General features: G+C 42.8%; 1 protein-coding gene across 1 annotated transcript in view; it reads left to right on the forward strand.

Moving 5' to 3' along the window:
- WHRN (whirlin) overlaps positions 1-25,778 on the forward strand; it is an 871,032-nt gene that overhangs the window by 838,253 nt on the left and 7,001 nt on the right. The window contains exons 11-12 of the mRNA XM_078640355.1: positions 17,994-18,190; positions 25,100-25,222. Of these exons, the coding sequence (XP_078496481.1) occupies positions 17,994-18,190; positions 25,100-25,222 (320 nt within the window). The remainder of the gene's footprint in view (positions 1-17,993; positions 18,191-25,099; positions 25,223-25,778) is intronic.

A 25,778-nucleotide genomic window follows, 5' to 3' on the forward strand; every position in this document is an offset into this window, starting at 1 on the left:
ACAGGTTAAAAATACACTAAAGCAAACCACTTACGAGTGCACTGTGGGGCTCATAGAGGCCATTGGTAGAGGGAGGGCATGAGCTGGCACCCCCTTCAGATGACTGCATACCCCATGATGTGTGCCCCACATTTTAAAGAGCATTGTTCTAGGGTCTGTTAAAACAACCTCATATAACACTATCCCACATGCAAGTAACAATGTTGCTTTCTGCACTTCAGCATCCTTAGGGATCATGGTATTTCAAAAATGTACTCTATGGCCCAGGGTACAAACATTGGATTCACAAATAGTGGTCACAGATAGTGCACCAATTATTAGCAAATCCAATATATTTTGCAAAACAACATTTGTACTAATAGTTCTGTTTACATAATACCAGATGGCTGTGGGTCACTATTCGACTTACCTCATTAATATAAAGAGGTTGATAGCAAATTGCAAACTACTATGATTCACTGCCATCACAGGGATAGTGGCCTGCTGAAGTCATTAGAAACTTTATTGTTTGATTAATAAAAATCATTACAATGGTAAACATGCATCAATGATAATAAAAACGTGTATCGATATTGCTAAAGTATTTACACATGGTGCAAGAGACACGTGTTTTATCTCGGTGCTGTGTTTTAGCTTACATTTTTTTAATTTTATATTCATTAAGAATCTTCCTAGGAGCGTCCATTTAGTCCAATTGTATCATCATAGTGAATTAAAAAATAAAATTCATTTATAAATAATTAAAAAGGACCTAGCAATCTATCTTTGTTAGTAAAATATTAACTTAATCTAAGTAATACAACTTTATAACGAGCAATTAGAAAACAGTTGGGAGCTGTGGTTGGCCCTTCTGGTTTAACATCTGCTAAGGCCACAGAACAAGACCCGAGTCGTTAAGAATTAGTGATTAATATCACTGGTAGCGCGGTTCCATTAATATGGTGAAGTCCCTACATATGATGGTTTAAATGTTCCTGGGGCACACAAGAGGGCAAGAAATAATGCATGTAAAGAAGGCCATGGTCAACTGCTGTTTAGTGGAGCAGAGGACTTAATCCTCCCTTTCACGGTTGACCATTGTTTGCTTGCTGGCTCTCTCTGATTATAAATCATCTTGCTGCTCTTGTCATAAACTTGGTGAACCGGATATTGAGCAGTGAATTGTCCGGATTCATTGATGCAAGGACAGCTTGTCGGCACGTGCGAATTCCGAGTTTATTCCATTCGCTCTTTAACAAGATCTTTCGGTCATCGAGTAATGTAGGACAAAGACATACCACATTCTCAATTGTTTCCTTGCTACTCCCGCAACCCCTGCTGAAGTCAGAAGACCGCCATGTCTGTGATTGCTTTCAAATTAAACAATCATTTAAAAAAAAAAAAAAAATTCTGCCAGTTTTCTTTAAAAAGCAGACCTTGTTATAGTAGTCCGTAGCAGTGAAGAAATTACCCGTAACCCCCCTCGAAGTATATTATGGGGGCAGTTTTAGTCAATTGGAAGGTCATAGCTAATTCCAGAACTGAAATACAATGGATGCACCACCAATAGTTATGCTTATATTGTATCAAAAAAATGAGCTAGAAGAATAATTGGGAGCAGGGACCATTTTCACTTTGCAGCGCTTCCTTGCCTATCTACTTTCCTTTCCTATGCCTTTCTACTGAAGAAGATGTTTAGGCTTGGCAATTTGTACAAAAAGTACATAAACCTAGAATTATTGTTGTGTCCATTCATAAGCCAGTCATTCAAAAGGATGGTCATAATCCAAGGAGGCTTAGCCTAAACAGTTATGAAGACCGTGTAATGGTAGTCTCCCATATAATTGTTTGCAAACAGTCTTTGTGGCCTCATCTTTTCACCTTGAGTCCCAGCTACTCACTTCTTCTGATAGGCTGTTATCAACACGACTACAAAAGACCGGTCTGTTTTCAACCTGACCTCCTGCTTCAGTTGTCCCATCAACGTTTCACCAAGGTTTCTAAAGACAGAGATCTTCCTCAGGCCAGTATGCAACATCACAAGGCATGAACTATAGGGCTGCTTTAAACAGAGGCAGATGTACTCCTAGGCCGAAGCCATTTTGAGCCCTAGGTCAGAAGACAAACAGTGGTCTCTTCAAATTCTGCTTCAATATAGTGCTAGCAGATACTCAGTCTACCAACCCCTCTCAACCATTATCTGATCACAAAACCACAAAGAAAGTGAGGTGGCCATCTGTGAAGAGGTTCGAATGTGCGGCTTTTCAGGAATAATTTCCCAAGAGAGTTCTTTGGTGGACTGCAAAGCAATTGTTGCTGCGTGAAGTTCCTTCTTGCATGAGATGTAGATGGTATTGGCTCTTCCTCCAAGGAAGCACTGGAGAAGAAATCAGTTGAAAGGGGCAGTGCGTGGCTTTGACTCCGAAGGATTCAGCTGCTTGAAACACATCCTTGGTTTGCATCATTTCATGGTCTTGTGACTGAGGCCATGTGTCCTGCATGAATCTACTTAAGACCTAGTGGTGTATTCCCACTTTTATGTTGTCAGTTTTCTTCTAGCTAATTTAGAATGTGGAATAAGGTAAACAAAGTTCTTGGGTGATACGCTCAAGCCACCTATTGAGGATCAGAGCCATGTTTATCCAAGGGGTGCCCTGTTTTTTAGGATGAGGATGATATCACTTGATATAACTTCTCAAAGTCACCAAATAGGGAAACACTTCTTAGAAGTCTGGACTCTCCTCTCTACATTTGACATCATGCTCACAATTTCTCCCCCACGTCCTTTGTAGGACACACTGCTGTGGTTTTTAGCGAAGGAGTCACACCAATTGTCCCAGCAAGCCAACTGCAGCTCTAATTTTTAACAAATCTCTGTCCATTTAAACTCGCTACATGCTTCATATATGTCACAGGTCATTGAAATTCACATTTTCCCTTTCATTTTAAGGTCTTGGACATTTCTTAATTAGAGGCCTGTATGTCTGACAGCTGCACTGTAATGCTCCATTCCTGTCTCCCAGCTTCATCCCCACCAATTCCAGGCTAGCATCAGACCCTGCTGAAATCAATTCAATTCATCTTTATTGTTTAAAAAAAAAGCATAAATGCAATTAATATAGTTAATAAAATATTAATTTCATCAGAGTTTAACATGTCAAACTTTTTTTAATCTTAATAGTAGCCAATAAGTATTGACTAGCAGCAAAGCATACTAAACGAGATCTAAGCATCTGTAAATACAGAAGCGCTGGCCTTCATTGTGCAATTTCTGGTGAGGGAGCGTGCAGAATGTGCAGAAAAACAAAGTGCAAGTTGCATTGCAAGGATTCATAGTCGTAGAAGCAAAGGCAAATACTGTCTTGTGTCCATCTACTCACAGGAAATGATGAATAATATTGAATGGGCTGCATCCTAAAACAACGGTCCTGTTTCATGCACATTAAAAATCATAAGGTTCAGTCATAAATGTAGCCTTGACCATAATGTATGAATTACAGATGGTGTTGACAATATGCTGATGTAAACTAGTTACCTCACAATGGATACTTATGGATAAATGGATAAATGTAATAAATGGATAAATGGATAAATGTAGCCTTGACCATGGTGTTGACAATATGCTGATGTAAACTAGTTACCTCACAATGGATTCTTCTTTGGGATGGCCTCTGGAAAGTCAAACATCATTGGGTCCTCCCAATTGAGGGCTTTGTGGCTTAACGTAAGTTAACCTTCTTGATTTGCTATGGTCATCCGTTAGTAACATATCTTTGATGATCAGTCTTTTCCGGGTAGTACTGGGATTAAACTACATGGTGATCTACTGCAAGAGAGTCAAGAGATGTACTCTGTCTGAAAGATACAAATTCCCAAGCTCAGGGGACAGAACAAAGTAATTGACGAAAATAGTTTTCTTCAATTCGTAGAGGACCAAGATTAATATATGCCCAACCACACACACTGTGAGAGGGAACGAAAATACATTGAGATTGTTAAATGCCCCACATATGCGGGATGTGTTTCTTACCTAATTTGTGTCCATAATAATATACACATTAAAAAAAGGACCTTCATTTTAATTTTACAAATTATTTCCTAGAGTTTGTGTTACCAAAAACCACACATAAATAAGTGAAGTCTTCAACCTTTTCTAAATGATTAACTTTTACGGGGGATTTTCGAGATGTGACACATTTTGAACTAGTAACCATAACAAATGTCTTACTAAAACTGGTGCTGAGGTCCCGGTCATCCATGTAAGACACTAAGCCATCAAGCAACCCTTTTAAAGCATTAGCCGTCCTGGCGAGTAAAACGACATATTCTGTGTATTGTAAAATCAGAATTAAACGAGTTTGTATATGGGGCACGTCCTTGTACCATGTTTCTAAAAACATTTAAATAATTTATATAAAATAAATAGAATTGGGGTTAACACGCACTCTTGTCTAACTCCCCCGGCCAATTTGAAAGTCTCATTGGAGTCACGCTTAGTATTATAGTGCACCTTGGCATTAGGGTCACTGTGCAATTGTTGCAGAAACTTTACAATATTTGGTCAACACCTGTAATAGCAAGAATGGAGCACAGCTTTGGCCTATTAACTCAATAAAAGGCCAAACTGATGCCCATAAAGGGCAAATTAAATGAGCATTTATTTACAACATTATCCTTCTCAACTAAAAGAAAGTAAGACATTGCTCTACAGTGCTTTACAATTCTCAAATTCGGGCTAGCATCATACGTACAAAGGATCGTACTGACAACCACACCTTCTGAAGAAGACACCAGCTTCCCTAGTCTACCAGTATTAACTCTTCATTAATTGGTTTGGAGCTCGTGAAGTTTCACTCTGTCATTTATTCTATAGTGCTGACTTATGTTTCCAAAGCTAGTCATCTTTCCCTTTCTCAACTACAGTTTGGTAGCCTAACACCAGGGCTCGAGTCGGGGTACCACGCGGGTGGACGGTGTCCCCCCACTTATTTTACCGGGAGCTCGATAACTATTAACTGCAACTGAGTGCAAGCCACCTTTCGTGACTTCACTCCCTGTCGTGACATCAGCGTCCCCCCACTTCTTTTTTTATGACTTGTGCCCTGCCTAACACTGGACCTCTCTCCCATAGAATTGTCCTCAATGGCATTAGAACTTCACCCATGCAAAGATTTCACCCCATTAGTGCCAGTTCAACACCCAAATACAGCAATTTGGACTTTAAAGGTGACCAGACGATCTTTAGAAAGGGACTTCCTCTGCGTGGCAACATGTGTCACTGCATTTTTATAGTACATTTTTATTCATTTGAGATAGAAACACTGTTTTTGTTATTAAAATCTGCAGATTATGCAACAGATGATGGAATTTGTAGGAACTGTGGGAAATCCATCATTATGAGGCAAACACGGCAGTGGTATCATTCCAGTGGACCTGCCTATGTGTTGTGGAAATGCTTCCATAAATGTGGGCTTGTACCATTGCCCCTACAGTTTGAATGCATAGACTGCAGTGTTGTCCCCAATGGCCTTAAAATCAAACTTCTGGGGGGCAGATTTACAAGCCCTGTGCGCCACATTTGCGCGACCGTTGCATCATTTTTGTGACGCAGCGGCGGCGCAAAGCAAGCGCCATGCTGTGGGGTATTTACAACGTGACGCATCTGGAGTGAATGTATGACATTGTTCTACATTCTGTCCATCAACTGTGTTTTTTGCAATTTTCACCCCGAGTGGGCTGGGTATGCTCAGACGTGAGTCCCAGGCTCTCCACACCACTGGAGTCAAGCTATCCAGGCTGAATGAAGGCTGATAGTCAGAAACCGGTCCTTGGATGCTTGATTCCGGTCTGGGAAAGACATGGCTTGGTAGTTCGGACTGGACTGTTCCCATGAGGCACAGGGTCAGAGCTGATTTGCATATAGCCAGTGTCTAACCCAGGGTGGTGTGGAGTGCAAAAAAATGATGGATTTAGGCCCAGATCCTTGTACTGGGGTGAATGTATGACATTGTTCTACATTCTGTCCATCAACTGTGTTTTTTGCAATTTTCACCCCGAGTGGGCTGGGTATGCTCAGACGTGAGTCCCAGGCTCTCCACACCACTGGAGTCAAGCTATCCAGGCTGAATGAAGGCTGATAGCCAGAAACCGGTCCTTGGATGCTTGATTCCGGTCTGGGAAAGACATGGCTTGGTAGTTCGGACTGGACTGTTCCCATGAGGCACAGGGTCAGATCTGATTTGCATATAGCCAGTGTCTAACCCAGGGTGGTGTGGAGTGCAAATAAATGATGGATTTAGGCCCAGATCCTTGTACTGGGGTGAATGTATGACATTCTTCTACATTCTGTCCATCAACTGTGTTTTTTGCAATTTTCACGCCGAGTGGGCTGGGTATGCTCAGACGTGAGTCCCAGGCTCTCCACACCACTGGAGTCAAGCTATCCAGGCTGAATGAACGCTGATAGCCAGAAACCGGTCCTTGGATGCTTGATTCCGGTCTGGGAAAGACATGGCTTGGTAGTTCGGACTGGACTGTTCCCATGAGGCACAGGGTCAGAGCTGATTTGCATATAGCCAGTGTCTAACCCAGGGTGGTGTGGAGTGAAAAAAAATGATGGATTTAGGCCCAGATCCTTGTACTGGGGTGAATGTATGACATTGTTCTACATTCTGTCCATCAACTGTGTTTTTTGCAATTTTCACCCCGACTGGGCTGGGTATGCTCAGACGTGAGTCCCAGGCTCTCCACACCACTGGAGTCAAGCTATCCAGGCTGAATGAAGGCTGATAGCCAGAAACCGGTCCTTGGATGCTTGATTCCGGTCTGGGAAAGACATGGCTTGGTAGTTCGGACTGGACTGTTCCCATGAGGCACAGGGTCAGAGCTGATTTGCATATAGCCAGTGTCTAACCCAGGGTGGTGTGGAGTGCAAAGAAACGATGGATTTAGGCCCAGATCCTTGTACTGGGGTGAATGTATGACATTGTTCTACATTCTGTCCATCAACTGTGTTTTTTGCAATTTTCACCCCGAGTGGGCTGGGTATGCTCAGATGTGAGTCCCAGGCTCTCCACACCACTGGAGTCAAGCTATCCAGGCTGAATGAAGGCTGATAACCAGAAACCGGTCCTTGGATGCTTGATTCCGGTCTGGGAAAGACATGGTTTGGTAGTTCGGACTGGACTGTTCCCATGAGGCACAGGGTCAGAGCTGATTTGCATATAGCCAGTGTCTAACCCAGGGTGGTGTGGAGTGCAAAAAAACGATGGATTTAGGCCCAGATCCTTGTACTGGGGTGAATGTATGACATTGTTCTACATTCTGTCCATCAACTGTGTTTTTTACAATTTTCACCTTGAGTGGGCTGGGTATGCTCGGACGTGAGTCCCAGGCTCTCCACACCACTGGAGTCAAGCTATCCAGGCTGAATGAAGGCTGATAGCCAGAAACCGGTCCTTGGATGCTTGATTCCGGTCTGGGAAAGACATGGCTTGGTAGTTCGGACTGGACTGTTCCCATGAGGCACAGGGTCAGAGCTGATTTGCATATATCCAGTGTCTAACCCAGGGTGGTGTGGAATGCAAACAAACGATGGATTTAGGCCCAGATCCTTGTACTGGGGTGAATGTATGACATTGTTCTACATTCTGTCCATCAACTGTGTTTTTTGCAATTTTCACCCCGAGTGGGCTGGGTATGCTCAGACGTGAGTCCCAGGCTCTCCACACCACTGGAGTCAAGCTATCCAGGTTGAATGAAGGCTGATAGCCAGAAACCGGTCCTTGGATGCTTGATACCGGTCTGGGAAAGACATGGCTTGGTAGTTCGGACTGGACTGTTCCCATGAGGCACAGGGTCAGAGCTGATTTGCATATAGCCAGTGTCTAACCCAGGGTGGTGTGGAGTGCAAAAAAACGATGGATTTAGGCCCAGATCCTTGTACTGGGGTGAATGTATGACATTGTTCTACATTCTGTCCATCAACTGTGTTTTTTGCAATTTTCACCCCGAGTGGGCTGGGTATGCTCAGACGTGAGTCCCAGGCTCTCCACACCACTGGAGTCAAGCTAACCAGGCTGAATGAAGGCTGATAGCCAGAAACCGGTCTTCGGATGCTTGATTCCGGTCTGGGAAAGACATGGCTTGGTAGTTCGGACTGGACTGTTCCCATGAGGCACAGGGTCAGAGCTGATTTGCATATAGCCAGTGTCTAATCCAGGGTGGTGTGGAGTGCAAAAAAACGATGGATTTAGGCCCAGATTCTTGTACTGGGGTGAATGTATGACATTGTTCTACATTCTGTCCATCAACTGTGTTTTTTGCATCTGGGAGATGCGTCATGTTGTAAAGCCCTGCGCCACATGTGGGTGTTCCGGTGCAGGGGGTGGGCCTTTCTGGCGCAGGAACGCCTCCTAAAGGTGGCTGAGTGAAATCTACAAGATTTCTCTTAGTCTCTTTTAAGGCCATGCTGGGTCAAAACCCTGCGCCTGCTTGAAGCAGGCGTAAGAATTGGCGCAGCATGTTAGGCATAGGGGCACCCGAGCCTTGCTGGAGCTTGCATCGCGCTTGCGACGCGACTCCAGCAATGCGTCACCTGTACGGCAGCAGATGCGTCACGCATCTGTCCATTCTTGCCCCATGGTGCGCCGCATTGTAAAGCCAGCATAGATCGCGGCTCAAAAGGTAGGTGCCCAATGCTCCCATGGTTGAGCACTTCATTGAGAAAATGCATAATGAAAACGACTTGAAATGGTCTGTATTATTCACTATAAATAGTGCACAGTGCTCTGGTGACGTTGACAGGATGTTGCTTCAAAAAGAAGCATATCTAATTTTGAAATGTAACACTACTTTAATTGGACTAAATAGTATGTCGGGATTGGCGAGAGTGTAAAAGCGTCTGCAATGTCGAAGAGTTGAGGTAGCCTGCACGGTTATGAATAAAGTTGGACAGCTTGTTCTAGTAAAATCATGGAGAATAAGTTTTGTAAAAAGTTGCCACGATAAAAACGAAAACTACATCTCCCACAATTCTAGAGGGTTAAGATTCACCCACAATGCAAGCTTAAGGGGGCGTGTTCCGCATTGTGAATCAGTCTGATGGTTCCTGACTGTATGCGGAAGCGGACGCCTTAGTGCCCGCCATGACCCTTTAATCAAGTAAGTTTGATCCCGCTCGCGCTTTAATTATACTTGGAACATGGCAGGCTGCGTGAGTCTTTACCGGCCCCGTATGTATTTTTCAGAACCAACGCGAGCTCAATTGAAGGCCAGCCTCCGAGTAACGAAGATTACAGGGATTGAAACTACAGGGCTTGTGCGTACAAACGCAGGTATGAATCCATGCGTGAATAAAGCGCTAGCATTTTTTAAGTACCCTGGTTTGAATTGTGCCTAAATAATGACACACATGTTTTATCATATAGGCAATGAATAAATAAAAGCAGCTACCCGCGCAAGCACCTGATTTTGATATTCACCTTCTGAGACGAGGTAGGACACTTTTGTTTTCCACCTCGTGTACATACATATGTGGCAGTCCAATATACTGACAGTGGCACGCGTTCTTTCATTTAGAAATGGCAGCGCGATGACATGGTGAAACAGACAGAGCATTGAGAAACTGCTCCCCTTGAATTTTAAAGAAAAACCCTTCAATACACCGCTTCCGTTGAGAATCAGCTTACAGGTAAAACTAGGCAATCCTCAGGGTATGGCATAAGAGCCGCACGAGGCCAATGACTTTGTTCGAACGAATAGTGATTTTCTTTTATTTTTTCACTTCCTACACAGATTAAACATAAGGCCCTGATGAGAGTTTGGGAACCTTGATGGCCCCAACTCGAAACGCGTCGGCATACCAATGGGAATATACAGTATATTAAATATACACTAGGACTTTGAGAACAACCTTCCAACGTCCCTGGGCATTTGACGTGGTCTGATGACAAATTATGAATTTAATTTGAGAAACAAATAACAGTTGTATTGTATTTAATTTTGTTAGTATGTTGTTAGGATGTGATGCAGTGTAAATTGTGAACACTTTGTTGTGCATGTATGTAATGTATATGTATGTGTATATAGTTAGTTAGATGTGTTAGTGTATCTGTTTTCTGCATAAAAATATGTATGAAATTCTTCTGAAATAAAAAGTGGATGGTACGAATCAAGGTACCAGATCAACCGAGAATAAGTAATGGTATAATCTATTATTTGAATAACTACATTTAACTTAATAAGTAGGGTGCAGGCAATTGTCTTGTGTTATTGCATTGTAAATGCGGCGCATCCATGGTGGCGCAAGAGGTGTCTGCTGTGACGCACAATAACTGGCACATCCCTACTGATATGCAGGGATGCGCCAGTTATTGTAAATCTGCCCCTATGTTTTTAGTTAAAAACAATTCCAAAGCGTAATTTTATTCCTCTCTGAGAGTTTTCACAACTATGGACCTCAGACCGCTTTCATGCAGCAGTTCTGTTTCTATTTAGAATGGGTTACGAAACATGTAAATAAAAGAAATAACGTAAGAATATGCATGGGTACAACTCTGGGTTTTCTGTAGGTTTTAGGTATATTTATCCATTTGTTAAATAATTGTTGAGAGCACAGTTGTGCTTGCAGTGCTAATTCACAGTGCGTGTGCCATTGCATAGCTATCATGGAGAATATGATGTTGAGAGTCTAGAAGAGGAAGTTAGTCTTTGGAGCACAGCGGGAACCATCTTGATGAAGTTATGAGGTACAATCTCCTAGTAAGTAATTGTGCCGAGGCCTTCATGGGCTTGAAGGTACCAAATAAGTGGTGTGTGAAAGTCATGTATTTTACTTTTGTGTAATTTCCTAAAGTTTTGGAAAAATTGTACGAAATTATGCAAAATGCAAATGTGGCAGTTAGCGCTATATTTTAGGGCTCAATGCGTCCTTGTGTCCATTTTGGATATGAGGAAGCATTTCATACAAAACAAGTGCAAAAAAACACAAGTGCCACGAATAGTAACTGCTGCTGTTCGATTGTTCATCTTGTTCCATATTAGGATTTTTAACCAAATGGATTTGAAATTACACAATGCAGCATAACGGTGTCATTTTATCACTTTTTTGTAGCAACCATAAAATAGAAGTACTGGAAATTACACAGGATTACAAAACAGCAGCTCTGCGAAGGTGGCACAGAATAAGTATTTGTTTGCATAACATACGACACTGTAGAATCCAGGCGGCCGTGGGGACAGGCGAGGCAGCGTAAACTAGGCAGGTATAGCCTGCTTTTGGTCAGTTGTACTAAAATCACACCTGTGTGTTAAACATGTGACACAAGAGGCGACGAACTGAGACTATAGAATGCGACCGATGCTACTATGACAAAGCATCTTTAACATCACATTTAATATACATTCCCGGAGTGCCCTCAGTGAGAAGATGAACGAGCGCTTAGGTGACCCCTGGAAAGTCCCATGAACTGTAATCTCACCACAGTGAGTACATGCTGTCTCTTTGAATCCTGGTGTTTCCCCTTATGTCCCCCAACAATTCAAGAAGGGGCATATGTGTCAAGCCCTTTTCCCGTTTGCGAACAGGAAAAGGTGGGATGTATCATCCCAAAATAGCATCGCAAATTAGAGAATCGCAAAATTTGCGATTCACTATTTTGCAATTGCATTTAAGGAATCGCAAATGCAATGTATGAAGCACAGAAAAAGTGCAATTTGGCCTTAAGAAATCACAAATTACCACCAACTTTAAGTTGGTGATAATTTGCAATTCCTTTGAAAAATACACTTTTTTGCAGTTTTCAAAGTGCCATGTGGCACACAGGGCATGTAGGTGCGCCACATTTGTACACATGCACATTTCAGGGGTGCAACAGGGTGTCCTTTCGACACCCTGGCATCCTTGAAATTTCATTCTCAATTTGCGATTCTCTAATTGCGAATCGCAAATTGAGGATGTCTTCCTATTTATTCCTATGGGCCTCCTAGCCCATAGGAATGAATGGGAAGGTATTCCTTAATTGCGATTCGCGATTTGTGATTCGCAATTAAGGAATATTAAGGAATCACTATTATTATTGCAATTCCTACATGCATAGCATTTTGTGAATCCTTAATAGCAATTCGCTAAAAAATCGCTATTAACCCCTCCGACGCTCATGACGAGCTCAGCTCATCATGAGCCACGGTTCTCGTGTCTCGTCATGACCGTTAGAACGCTCAGGTGCCAGGCTAATTCCCCTGCTGTGCTGGGCGTTCTAAGGAACGGGCGTGGTCATGACGAGCTCAGCTCGTCAGGAGCACCAGGGCTTGTGTGCGCCCCCCCGCTTCCCCCCAGCACAGCGGGGGAATCGGCCCCGCAGCCAACGGGTTAAGGAATCACAAAAGGGCTTGTTCATACATTTGCCCCGAAATTACCGAATTATGCAAAACACCCCAGTCAGGCCTGGTTCTGCGTGCCGCAGCTCCCACCACCAGCCACCGGAAGCCTGCTCAGTGTCCCTTATTGGTAGATTGATGTTGTGAATGCTGCCAGCCTGCCTCGTCTGTGTCCCCGGAGCAGGTTGACTCTGGCTGTCCAGGGGCATCTGTTACGAGTCACAGCAGCAGAGAGGTCCGTTATGTTCACCCTTAAAGAAAGGCGCCCTTCGCGGTCATTTGCCAGGAAAGCAGGTGATGTCAGGGCCACGCGCGACGTTTACGATAGCCACAACCTCTCTGTCCTAGTGCGGGTGTAGGTTTTTTGTCCCCATTCAAATCTGTCTTTTAAAATGATCTTTTACCGCCACCTAGTGTAGCAATATGGAATGTTCACGGGCTTCATGTAATAAACGTGAGCTGAAACTGGGTGAACGTGTTAAAAATTCGTCTGCAAGATACAATCTCACCATGGTAACACCTTCACAATGGAGTACGTACTCCACAGGCAAGGTGTAAAGTATATTGTCCCTACAGGCGAGGTATATTTATTATGCCATCTCGTAAAGCGTGTGCTGCTCCCTTTTCTATTCTGTTATAATGATTATACTCGTAGTGCAGGTAAACTTCAGCCGACGGTCAATTAATAATGATTAGCTTATGGAAGGCTTTTGAAGCAGCTTAAGAAAGGCTTTTGAAGTAGCTTAAGGAAGGCTTTTGAAGCCAGCAAGACGGCCGAGCAGGTTAAATATTTAATGATAACATCTGAGGGTCATGTGCAGGTCAACAGGTTGAACCCATTCAATGTGAATACATTGAATACCATTAAATTGGAGAATAGCAACAACTTTATTTACAAGGCTAAGAAATGGCAGCTTTACACCCAGAATTTCTATTAAACAATATGTTATTATTTTAACTAGAACCACTTACCACTCACAGGTGAATGGAGTCGTCCACCAGCAATTTTTGGCAAGAAGCATGCTGGCCAATATGGATTTTTCAGCGATGGGGCTGTGACACCAGTTAAAACCTAGTAATTTCACGACCACCTAAGGGGTCGTTTGGGGTTTTCATTAAAGGAATTTCTCTAAAAGTTCAAATGTTATTTTTTTATGCAGATTAAGAAAGTTCAAATGATGAGGTATGACATCAGGCAATTGGTCTGTATGTAACTTATATTGAGATATACTAATGGGGACTTATAGTGTGTGACAATTTTTTCGTGTTAAAATCACACAAAATTCACCATTTCATGGGGGTCTCTGCTCATATTTGCCATCTACCCTGGGGGGAGAGGTAGGATGAAGTGTGATGGGAAAAGGGAGAGAGCGTTTTTTTTCCTCCGGGGAAGCATTGCATACGCTCTCTGTTACGAAAAAAAACACAGCATTAGACTTGACTGCTGCTGCAGCTACAATCTTACTATTTTTGTGCAAAACAAATTGGGTTAGGTTCTTCCACACCTGCTACACTTGGGTGTAGAAAAACCTAACTACTACTAATCAGATGGAATAAAAATAACCTCTAAAGTGCGGGTGTTGGCCGATAGCCATTGGTAGGCCCACCAGGTCTGCTCGCACCAGAGCGATTTCGTTTATTAAGGCTCGCTGAGCAGCCTCCATACTCTGTTGCTGCTAGAGGTACTATACACAGAAAAGGGCTTGGAGACCGTCCATTACTTACCTGTTGCTGGTTTGATTGTCATTCTTTTTAACTGCCTCCTAATTGGCCACCAAATGCCTCATGTCATTTATTTTTATTTCTCCAGAGTGTACCAAGTACTGATTGATTTCATTTGACTAGTGTCAGGGCACAAGTCGTAAATAAAGAAGTGGGGGGACGCTGTCATCGGAAGTGACGTCACGACAGGAAGTGACGTCACGAAAGGTGACAAGCTCCTTGTCCCAGAGAGGCCAAAGATTGAAGTCCAGCTGCTTGGCGGGTGGGCGGCGTCCCCCGGTAAAATAAGTGGGGGGACGCTGTCCACCCGCGTGGTACCCCGACTTGAGCCCTGACTAGTGTCCTTCCGCTGTCCTTCACTGCTCGCGCTGTGATACAGGGGACCTTTTTTTATTTTTCTGCTTTTAACTTCCATCCTACCGGTTTGGGTGTTATTGCCTTAATTTGTTTTGGAATTTGGAGCTTCCTTTTACAGTACTATACAAATGGCATGGAAGATTAAAGCAGTCCATGTGAATGCATGTATATGTAGGCTCGACATCTTTTCTGTGCATCCAAAGTATATGTCTGTTTAAAGCGTACACAAGTCTGAAGCTGGATTCCCATAGTCTTTCCAGTCAATTGCTTCAGGCAGGCTGCCGCTAAGTAACATAAACGATTTGGACACATCTCTGTCTTTTCAAACATAAAACATGTGCTTTTTATAGTGCCTCAGTTTGTGCAGCACTGCAGATAATCCATTTCTCCTTAAAACCTGTGTCCTCAGTTGTTGCAGGGATTTTGCTCAGACACAGAACTGTGCACAGAGACTCAGGACCTCAGTGAATTAGGTTGTGCGAAAAACTCACATTAGTACCCAAAATCCCCTACCAGACTAGCAATCAGTACTACATTAGCTCTTCGTCCTATAGCAAAGAAACCAATGATTAGACAACCTAGAACATGCGACTTAGGACCATCTCAGGAATGGTGGGAAGTGAGAACACTCTTTTGTTATACGTTCATACCAGTCCACAACAGGAGTAAAAAAGAGACACAGTAAAGTTAAAATATTTATTTTAACAACGTGATCTCAGTGCAGTATTTTAGTCAACATAAGCATACATATGATAAAAAATAATATGGTCAGCATGGTTATAGCTCCATAAAATACAAAAGGAGGAATCATATTACAATGATAATGCAAACAGGTGATAAAAGCGCCTAGTTTAAACACCCTTCCTATATAGGAACTACGTTTTATAAAACTATAGAAGGTCTCTTGAGCTTTGTTAGGGGGACCCCATTTACCTGTCCGCTCAGTAAGTGTAAATTACATCAGGACCGGTTAGTCTTTCTGCATGCCAGGAATCTTCCAAGTGTGTGAAATTATGGCAAGTGTGCTATGATAAAGGCGCCAGACTCCTACTCTGCTTGCAGCTGCCAAAATGTTGTGTCTAGAATGTGTTACACGGACACGCCGATAAACAGGCTTGCACGTTATGATAACCTTGGCGGCTCAGCACTCACTGTACAGACTGGGGGCACGATATATGTCTATAGATGTCAAAAACAAACCTTTTCTCATGTATAGACCTTCGTGAAAGCTAACTGCAAAAACAGCTAAGCAGTGTTGTGTGCAAAAAGCAGCAAAAGATAAAATGGCGTTTAAACTCCTAATAAGCCATGCCAACTTAACCACACTACACAGTCTTGTGTGTATTCCCCTCTTCTTTGCGCATACAAAGTATGTGTATGGTTAAAGCATACAGTTTTCTCATCAATAATTTTACAGCAAATGCTGCAGTGATGTTATCAATTTGTTGACGCTACTATGCACTGTTTTTTAACCATTGAGAGTGGATAGGATTATATTAAAATTGTTCTTCCATTTCCACTACTCAATTTTATGCATATTTTTGCACTTTTCACGTATTATTTTCACACATGCACTGCTATTCAGCTTACCTCCTGATACCATAAATATTTCATATGCACTTTTGTCATATTTGTTAAGTGGGCTACACCTATCTAGTCCACAGTGGGTAAAACCACCTTCTTTCAGGTGAAAGATCCCATATGATGCAGGGCGGTACAGGTTGGTAATCTGATGGGAACACTTCCCCAACGGTGACGCACTCTCGGAGGACTTGTTGGTTGTATCCTTTGTGTACACAGGTAGTTTACAATTTGTCTAGACCCATTGTTATCCAGTTGTTGGTATTGATATTATCAATGATGCCATTGAAGCTACCATGAGTGATGTAGTATGTGGTGTAATTAGCAATGCATGCACCATCCTTAGGGTCAAAAACAGCCTGAAGAGGGGGGTCGCATGGCCCGTCCCCATTTTTAAAATCGGTCTAGCCCTAGGGAGGTGGTGGTTCCTGGGGCCAAAAATGGCCTGAGAAGGGGGGTGGGGGGAGGGGGTTGTATAGCCCCCCTACCCCTGTTTAAAAATTAGGCTGGCCTCGGGAGGCGGTAGTCCCCGGAGCCGAATACGGCCCGGTAGGTGACCCCTTAATTTATTTGGCCGGGCCCCAGGGGCAGGCAGAGGTCCCTGGTGAAAAAAACAACAGTCTGGGGGGGAAGGCCAGCCACACTCACTCCCCACTTTATGAGAAAAACTCCACCCCCTCTCCCCCAAAGACCTGGCCCACCCAGGAGGTATATAGAAAACAAGCACAGAAGACCATGCTTTCTTTTTAATTTTGCAGTGAATTTGTGGATCCACCGCGATTTTGCGGTAAAATTTGAGAAAAAAATCACATTTTTGATCCCACCACCAGGCTTAAGGAATCAGGGTATTCCTAACCTGCCCCCCTTATGTTTTTTTCGCCTTTTGTCTTGGGACTGGGTTGAAACCCTGACTTCGAGTATATATATGTTTTGGTAGTCAATAATTAAGTCACAATCATTTTACACATCAATATTTGATCAGATTCTGGTAGTACACCTGATGGTGGCTCTGAATGAATCTTGTTAGATGGTTCACATGGGTTTATTCTTCTCTTGTTTGGTGATGGCTGTTGATATAATGTTCTATTGTGCAGTGATAGTTTTTGTCTATATTGTAGCTGGCGTTTGCTTTTACTCTACATTGTCTATTTTGCTGCTGACTATTGCTAAATCATTTTTGCGCTTTGTGTCTCCTTGGGCTTTTCTTTTTTGGTGCCAGCTGCTGATGCTAGCTTTGGCTCGGGTATGCTCTTGGTCAGTACAGACCATTTCACTTTGCTTTTCTGTTTAGCGCTAGATGTGGCTCTGGAATTCTCTTGTTTGATGCTGACAGTGTCTTTGGGCTTCACTTATTCAGTGTTTGCTGTGCCTCTGATATGATCTTGTCTGGTGAGGCTGTAGTTATGGCATTCTCATATTTTAGGTGACTAGCTCTGCACTTTTTGTTTGCAGCTGAGTATTGCTATGACTTTTCCTTTTAACATGCTGTCTGTGGTTCGTCCCTTCCCTTTGTTGATACAGAATACTACTCTGGCATTCTTGGTTAGTGTTGGCCTTCTGTTGTTTGGTGCCTTTCTTGACTTTTCTTCCTTTTTTTCCCCTTGCTGTTGTTGCTAGCTGAGGCTCTGGGCTGCTGTTGTTTGTTTCTGAATGTTGTTCAGGTCGTCCCTTGTTAGGTGCTGGTTGTAACTCAGGCATTGTCTTGTTTGGTGCTTGCAGTAGGTCTGGTTTTCTCTCGTTTTTGTCCTGGCTTTGGATCTGGGTTTCTTTAATTTGTTTTCCTTTGTGGCTTCTATCATCTATAGTTTGCTCCTGTCAATCACTGTTTCCTACTCCTGGTCAAACTTAGTTGATGTTTAGGGCTGCTCCTTTTTGCGACGGGCTATAGGACTGTCTTATTTGGGACTGGCAGTGCTGATAATTGTTCCTTATTTGATTCTGTGCTAATTTTGATCCATTTTTGTCTGTAAATTCAGCTGTACTTCCGATGTCCCCACCAACCTCCACGCTTTCTCAGCTGTCGGACAGTGGACAGACCCTCAGTGAGGACAGTGGCGTTGACATTGGAGATGGTGTAAATGGGAGCAAAGACAACAGCCCAATCCCCCTGAAAACCAGGAACATTAAGGATGTAAGGAGGAATGAAGGGCAGGCAGAGACCACACCAAAACCAGTAAGTGCCTAAGGAGGAGAGACTAATGTGTTGTCTGGATGAAAGGGACATATTATGGATGAGGAGGAGAAAACAAGAGATGAAGTTGTAAAGCTGGATCTAGAACCAAGAGAAGAATGGTGCAGCACATGGGAAATGGGGAAGAAGGACAGAGAGAAGCAGCTAAGAGGGGTGATAAGCTAAGCAAGTAGGCAAGACAATTGTTGATGAGAGAAAAACACGAAGTGAGAAGAAGGACAAAGAGAAATTGGGTGCTATGTGTAGCGAGCAGGAAAGACAATGGATGAGGAGAGTGATGGAGGTGATGAAGGAATGGGGAGTATGTTGAGAAATGAGCAGCATAGAGAGATATGTTGTTTAGGGACGATTTGTAAATAGCAAAGACAATGCTCTGTGGGTGAATTATCACTAGAGAAGCAAGGGAAAGTTTGTGTATGAAAGGACCTTGATGAAAAGGAAGATGAAATACTGATGAGAGGAGGAAAAGAAGGAGGAAAAGGTAAGGAGACAAAATAGGCTAGGGCGGAATCAACCGAGGAACAGGTGAAATCGAAGAAAACCAACAATGGATGAAGAGGGAACAGAGTGAACTGTATTTGATCAGAGAGAAGTGTGAAGAGGAAAAAAACCGTAATGGACCGGTGGTTCAATTAAAAAAGCATTTGGCCAACTAACTAAATCATCAATTATGCAGTAGAAATCACTTTACTGATAGGGTAGAACCGTGAGAGGCAGGGATGAGCAGTTTCTACTACTTTCCTGGTGTCAAGCAGATGATTTTCCATGCCACATCGTCTTTGGGTCCTCAATCCTCATAAATGTTTCAAGCTGGCATCCTCCCCTTCAGGATCTCATCTGGGATTTGTATTCACTGCATCATTGAAGGATGTCTGAGCACTAGAGACAAGATCTTAATCCATGTGAGATTTGAAGTGAACATGTTTTCTTTTTCTGGGCCGTGTGAATACTTTCACATAGCTCTTTGTATGGTTGAATCCATTGACCAGTCTTTTAATGACAACTATTCTATGGAATTTTTCTGGAATTTCTTTCATTGTAGGTAGGAGCAGGAACACTGTTGGAAAGCCCAATGCAGGAATTGATTGTACTACCAAAACATGGGTTGAGTCAAACCTATTGTCGAACTGGAGGGAGAAAATAAATCCTAAAGTGTTATGGGTGTTCATCCTTTTCTCATCCGTCCCTCTGATATTTTATTGGACAAAAACGTCCACCAGGAACTACTAAATGAAAACATTTCTGTTGAATTAACCTATGACTAAAAGATGTATATGCTTCCTTCTTCTTCTATGGTGATCATGTCCAACTGACGACAAAGATGCTTCTCTTGCTAAACCCAAAGAGCTGTGATTGCACTCACCACCCCTTTTACGAGACATCTCAGAATCTAAAAGTTTCATTGTTTAAAGCTTCTGATCAGATCAGAATTGCATACTCTGCCATCCTCCACACCTGTGTTGAAAGGCCACTGTAGAACATGTGTGCTTCCTTTGAGTTTCTTCATATGAAATGATAAGTTGATCATGAAGGAAAGCAGACTTCATTCTTACACATATAATGAATATTCTTGAGCATCGCTGATTTCACTGCCAGGAATATGGCCTCTGGAATCCTCTTAAAGAGGCACTAATGGCTAAGTGTCTCTGAAAAAACAACAAGTGATGGACTGAATGTGGATCAATGTCACACACTCCCCCAGTCAAAAGATCTGGGCCCAAATCCATCGTTTTTTTGCACTCCACTATTGACTTGGTAAGAGTATTCTGCATCATTCAGAAACTCTGTCCATCACCTTTTCCAAAATTAAGTGTCTCTGAATTCAGCGTGCATATTGGTGTCACAACATATTTCAGGACAGAGGTCGACACTACATTGGTAGTCATCAAAGCTGAGACGTTGCCGTTTAATCTTTTTATCCAAATAAAAGCAACAGCACAGCAGCATCATAGAAAAGGACTGTGCCTGATGCATTAAATGTCTTTGGTGATCACAACACCCAGTAAGAGTGCCGCAATCCTACTACAAATAGGTCAGACAGAAGGAGGATGGAGCTTAGATAACGTCCAAGCCTTTATAACAAGAACAATTAACTTCACCCTCCTCTTCCAGAGTTAAGTGGCTCACTAGGATGGATTATGAATGATTTTTCTTTGCAGACAAAAATTAGTGCATAAAATTAGGTGCATAAAAATGCCTTCCAATTCCACAGTTTAAAAATTTCCTAAAAGCCACCTCCAACATCAATAAAGGTTTAGGCTTCAAAAAACATCTACAACTGTTCCATCCTGGCTCAGAGATCTTGCTTAGCAAGGAATTTAATGTATCTATTTTAATTTACTTTGAGACACACCACTAACTGAATGGTCTCCTTTTGCTGATTAAAAGCTGAGTAAGTATCAAGCATCATAAAATCTACCCCATACTTTCACGAGAAACAATTTGAGAGCCACAACTTCGCCAAGCAGTCAAAAGAGCCTAAGTAAGCTCACTGCAAGGAGTGAATATATGGATCTTCTAATACCACAAAAATGCAATCAATGCGTCCATCCTTCATGGTCTCCTAGATTTTCAAGAAGGAAATGAACTGGATGTTCAGTTTTTCACTACAGTTAATGAGCAACTCCTTACCGAAATCTGTTTTTGTGCACACCATTGGCTTACGCTCAGCAAAACATTAACATCTCTGTGCTTGAAGTATTTTTTGCTTATCCAGATTTATGATAGAAGATAAAATGACATTGTGATTAGGTTTAAGTAAGCCTTTTGGGTGTTCACCAAATTCCTGTCCTTCCTTGTATCTAATCTGTGTTGGAAAGCCACATGATTTGGCATGTGGGGTGCCAGTAACAACAAATCTAAGCCAGTCAGAGGACAAATTATTCACATGCTGGGGATTTGTTCTAACAAGAGAAAGATCATTCTCTGTCTGTTGTAGAGCATCCCATTCATCTGAGTGCTGTTTGACTTTGAAGGTATATCTTTGGATTGAAGTTGAATGGATACAAAGAGTGCACCACGTGATTCCTTTTCCGTGTATCAGCATCGCCTTCACCAATTTACGGACCGCCTTAGGGAACATGCTGAGCATTTTCTTTTTGCCCTTTCCCTATATTAGGGTTTAACCTGTACAAGAGTGCCCCTACAACCAGTGGGCTCAAGCATCATCCCTCCTCTTGCAGGCTCCTCAGCAAATTGTTGAGTATGTGGTGTAAGTTCCGCATTGACCTTTCAAGGAGAGGATTTCTCCTTCTTTGAATGTGGAGCCCATTCACAACATGTGCCAAGAATAGAAACTAGGCAACAGCTCCTCTCTCAGCTCCAAGGTAGGGTGGTGATGGCTGTCTTGAAGGTTTTCCTTAAGATACACTGGACAAATGCACGTTGATAAGAACCAGCACAGTTACTTTACTGGTTATACATGGCAGAGTCTCGTACCAGCTCTACTAAGCTTTGTCCTCAGTGTAATAACCCGTAAAGTGGCTCCTGTAGAGAACAGTAGCTAGGAATCTCATGAACAGGGAGCCAGTCAAGAAGAGGTAGAGGACTACAGTTCATTGGTATTGTCACCTATGAATAAACCGAAACATCTCAACTTTGACAGTATATTTCCAGACGGTTGTGTGGCATTACAACGCAGGCTTTTACCCCGCGTGCCATTACAACGCTGTTTTTACAACGCAAGTCGTTACAACGACTTGCGCTGTAAGCGCTGGATAGTGGAATAATTTAATTTTCTATACCAACTCCAGCCCACGTTACAGTAGGGAAGGTGTTGGAATAGAAAATTAAACTATTCCCTATCCAACAGCGCCCTCCAGCGCAAGTCGCTGTAACGACTTGCGTTGTAAAAGCAGCGTTGTAATAGCAGCGCGGGGTAATACCCGCGTTGTTATGGCTGTTTACCTTTCCAGACAGGGGCTTAGTGGAAAAATACCTTTTTCGGCTGTTTGAGGACATTTTTCCTCTTTTGCTCCTCTACCTCAATTTGTACATTTATCCAGAAATCAAAGAGGTGATCATCAGTGCAGCCATGATTGATAATAATAACATCTTGATCTTTGATTAATGCATGAAAGATCTTAAAAAGTAGAAGCACAGTTCCCCGTTGCGAGAGAGCCTCACTCTATTCGACCATGGATTTCTTGCACATTGTAGAGGAAGCTGAGAGTTTGTGCAAGTAAACTCATTTAAATGGAAAATGTTTGTACGTGGTGCCTCACAGTGACCATGATTTTATTTCTGTTGATATAAAAGCAACTCTCCATTCATATCTTCCCTTGAAAAAAGACAGTTCCATTGTGCCTCCACTATGGCCAATTCGTCTGTATTGTATACTTTAGGAGTTGCTCCTAGTTTGCAACACTGTTGTAAAGAATATTTGTGGCTACTTGGAGTATCTCAGTCATCAGTGTATTTCACTTCATCAACAATCTTGGGCAACAGATCTTAATTTGCTGTTGACACAGTGGTTAACTCCATCCTGGCAGCCAACGCATGTGGGTCGTATGAGATACATTTTGTGAAAAGTTGTGTTTATATTTGGTGTTAGTTCACCAAGAGAGCCTGTAAATATCATATCATCTCACTATAACTATAAAACATATTGCAACTTGGTAAGCCTTAAAACATACTCAGGTTTACTTCACTTCTTTATACAAATCCCGTAGGTACTAAACGGCCACGTGGTGAGTTTATGCCATGTAGTGAGTACTAAACTGACCAGGGCAACAAAGAACTTCCCTAAGAACAGGGATGATCATGAAAGCTTTTATATGAAAACAGAGAGCAGAGAACACATGCTGTACACATTTTCTCATTAACCCCTTCACTGCGGCGGCTATTCCGCCGCAGTGCTAAGGGGGCGGGGCGGCCGCGCGGCGGCCGCATGCTGGTGATGGAACCGCTCCGTCACCAGCGTCGGTTGAGCTATGCTGATGACGGAGCGGTTCCGTCATGGCCCGCCCCGCTCAATAGAACGCTCAGCGCAGGCGCGGAATTCGCACCGCGCATGAACGTTCTATTGAGCGGGGCGGGCCATGACGGAACCGCTCCGTCATCAGCACAGCGCACCCGCAGCTCATGACGGAGCGGTTCCGTCATCAGCGTGCAAGGGGTTAATTTCTTATACATTTACCTTATTGCATATTATTATATACTGTAGAGCATCCAGTGATTCTAGAAGGAAACATTATATGTAGTACTAAAGCTTTGGCATCTACTTTAGAGTCTTGTTCAATCCTCCTTCAAGCGTCTGTCGGAGGATCCCACCATGCCAAAAGGATGCTCCTCTTCAAAAGGGTGCTCGGTGACAGAGGAGTTTGCAACCTTATCAATATAAACCAGATACAAAAAAAATGCTCATTGTAATATATATTGAAAAGTCATGAAAAGGATTCCTTATTGCGTGCAAGGTTCCAATTACCAGGTTACTGAGGCTATTTTGAACATTGAACTGTAAAATGGTACCCTAACCATTGTTACAAGTAACTAACTTTTACTTCATGGTGAGCAGTGGGTTGGTGACTAACAACGGAAGGAAACCCACTAATTATTGAGGAGGGAGAAAAGAGATCCTGATTACTGGCAGAGGAAAATTGGGGTAGACGGAAAGATGCAGTGGTTGTTTGGTTAGGGGTGATTCGCATGGAGGCAGAAGAAGAGATGTTGAGCCTGAAGGTGGGTGAAGGAGTAAAGGAAGATACAATTGAAAGAAACAAAGATCTGCAAAGATGGTGCTGTGTCAGGTCACGAGACGGGGCGAAAGATGGTTGAAAATGGGATGATTGACATTACTGAAGACAGACTGGTAAAAACAGAAGCGGTAACACTAGTGAAGAAAGGTAAGAAGGGAAGGGGAGAGACGGTGATGATTGATGAAGACCCAACAACAGACAACTGTGAATGTGCATGAAAAATATAAATATAAATTGGTAATAAGAAGTGGAACAGCATCAGGAGGGTCTGTCAACAGTTAAGAAGATGATGCTAAAGGGTCATAGATGTTTTGTGTATGAAGAGGAGGAGGGTGATTTTTTAAAACAGCTGCTGAGACACTAGTAAGACAAGAACGATGGGTGAGAAAACAAATGACACCTCTAGTTTTGCAATTTGTAAGATGGGTGAAGAAAGGAGTGGGCAGCAGCGGAGAAACGCTACAGGGAGCAGCGCGCATATCGACACTAAGATGCCCTAATCCACTGTCAGAAGAACTGGGAGAGAAATCTCTAGACTAAAATCTATGGATGCCAATGTCTGCTGTAGGACAGTTCACTCCTTAATGTGGGTAATGTCCCCAAAGGCATGTTGCATTGTCAGTTGCCACATATCTGGTGTCCATCACATGTTTGGAGAAGCTGCTCTGCATGCCGCCTTACTGTGAATTTCACTTTTTGGGGTAGATCAGCCGCCAAGCCAGCAGAGTGTACCCTTATATCAGCTCTGTTGTTTGACATATTTACTATATCTTTTCTTCTCTTAACCACACCCTAAGTGATGTGGTTGGGTGATGACTGAAGTCGGAAGGGGTTTGGTGAATGAGTATAGCTAGGAGGCGTATGTCTAGATTGTGACCGTATGTCTCACGTTGCTACTCTCAAGTGTAGATTGCTTTTGGCTTGTGTTTGGTGGCTTTTGTGTTGTGCTCATTAAAATAGCATTATGTTCTCACAGCAGTAGAATGCTGAAGAGGGGAGCATGACAAACCTACTCAGTCCGGGATTCCTTAATTGAGACTGAAATTGACCTTGCTGAACACTTCTGACCAATGAAACCTCGTGGGAAGTGTTTGCAACCTCTCTAAAATCAGGGCAGAAAATGTACAGGTGGGTGACCTCAAGGCAGGAACCTGTGGGTGGCAATGGCATACTGATTGTTTTCCTTTTATTTTAGCCTGGTCTGCTGGCACCAACCACTACACTGGTTCGGGTGGTCAAAAGTGCACCGACACTAGGCATCGCCATTGAAGGAGGAGCGAACACCCGCCAACCACTACCTCGGATAGTCACTATACAGGTAAAAGGCACTATAGTTATCCGGTGCATAGCCAGGGCCACTGGAATGATGCGGCAGGAGAGGACCAAATTATGCAGCAGGGTTGAGTAAATTATGTAGCCAGAAAAGGCAAATTATGCTGCGTAACGCAGCGCATTTTTTTAAACAGTTTTGCTTCGTTATTTTGTACTTTTTACACTTGTTAACACTGTCTGGGCATTGGGTGTACCTCATTAGCTTCAGTTTAATACCCAAATATAACATTAACAACAGAAAGGTGACCAGGCAAAATCATCCCACTGTACTGAAACACGTGTTGCTGTGTTTTCAGTAACTTTTGAACCGTTTGTGCTAGAAACTATTTTTTTGTTAAAATCTTCAGATTATGCAGCAGAATGTGGATTATGTGGGAAATGCGGCAAATCTATAATTATTTGAAAATCGCTGTGACTGCACAATCGCATAATTCCAGTGGCCCTGAGCATAGCCAATAAATATGCTAGTGATACAACCCTGGGTATAGGCAGTTACTGGACAGATGATACTGCCCTGGAAACTTCAATATATATATGTTTTG

The sequence above is a fragment of the Lissotriton helveticus genome, chromosome 5_1, assembly GCF_964261635.1.
Source record: "Lissotriton helveticus chromosome 5_1, aLisHel1.1, whole genome shotgun sequence".
NCBI classification, from domain to species: Eukaryota; Metazoa; Chordata; class Amphibia; order Caudata; family Salamandridae; genus Lissotriton; species Lissotriton helveticus.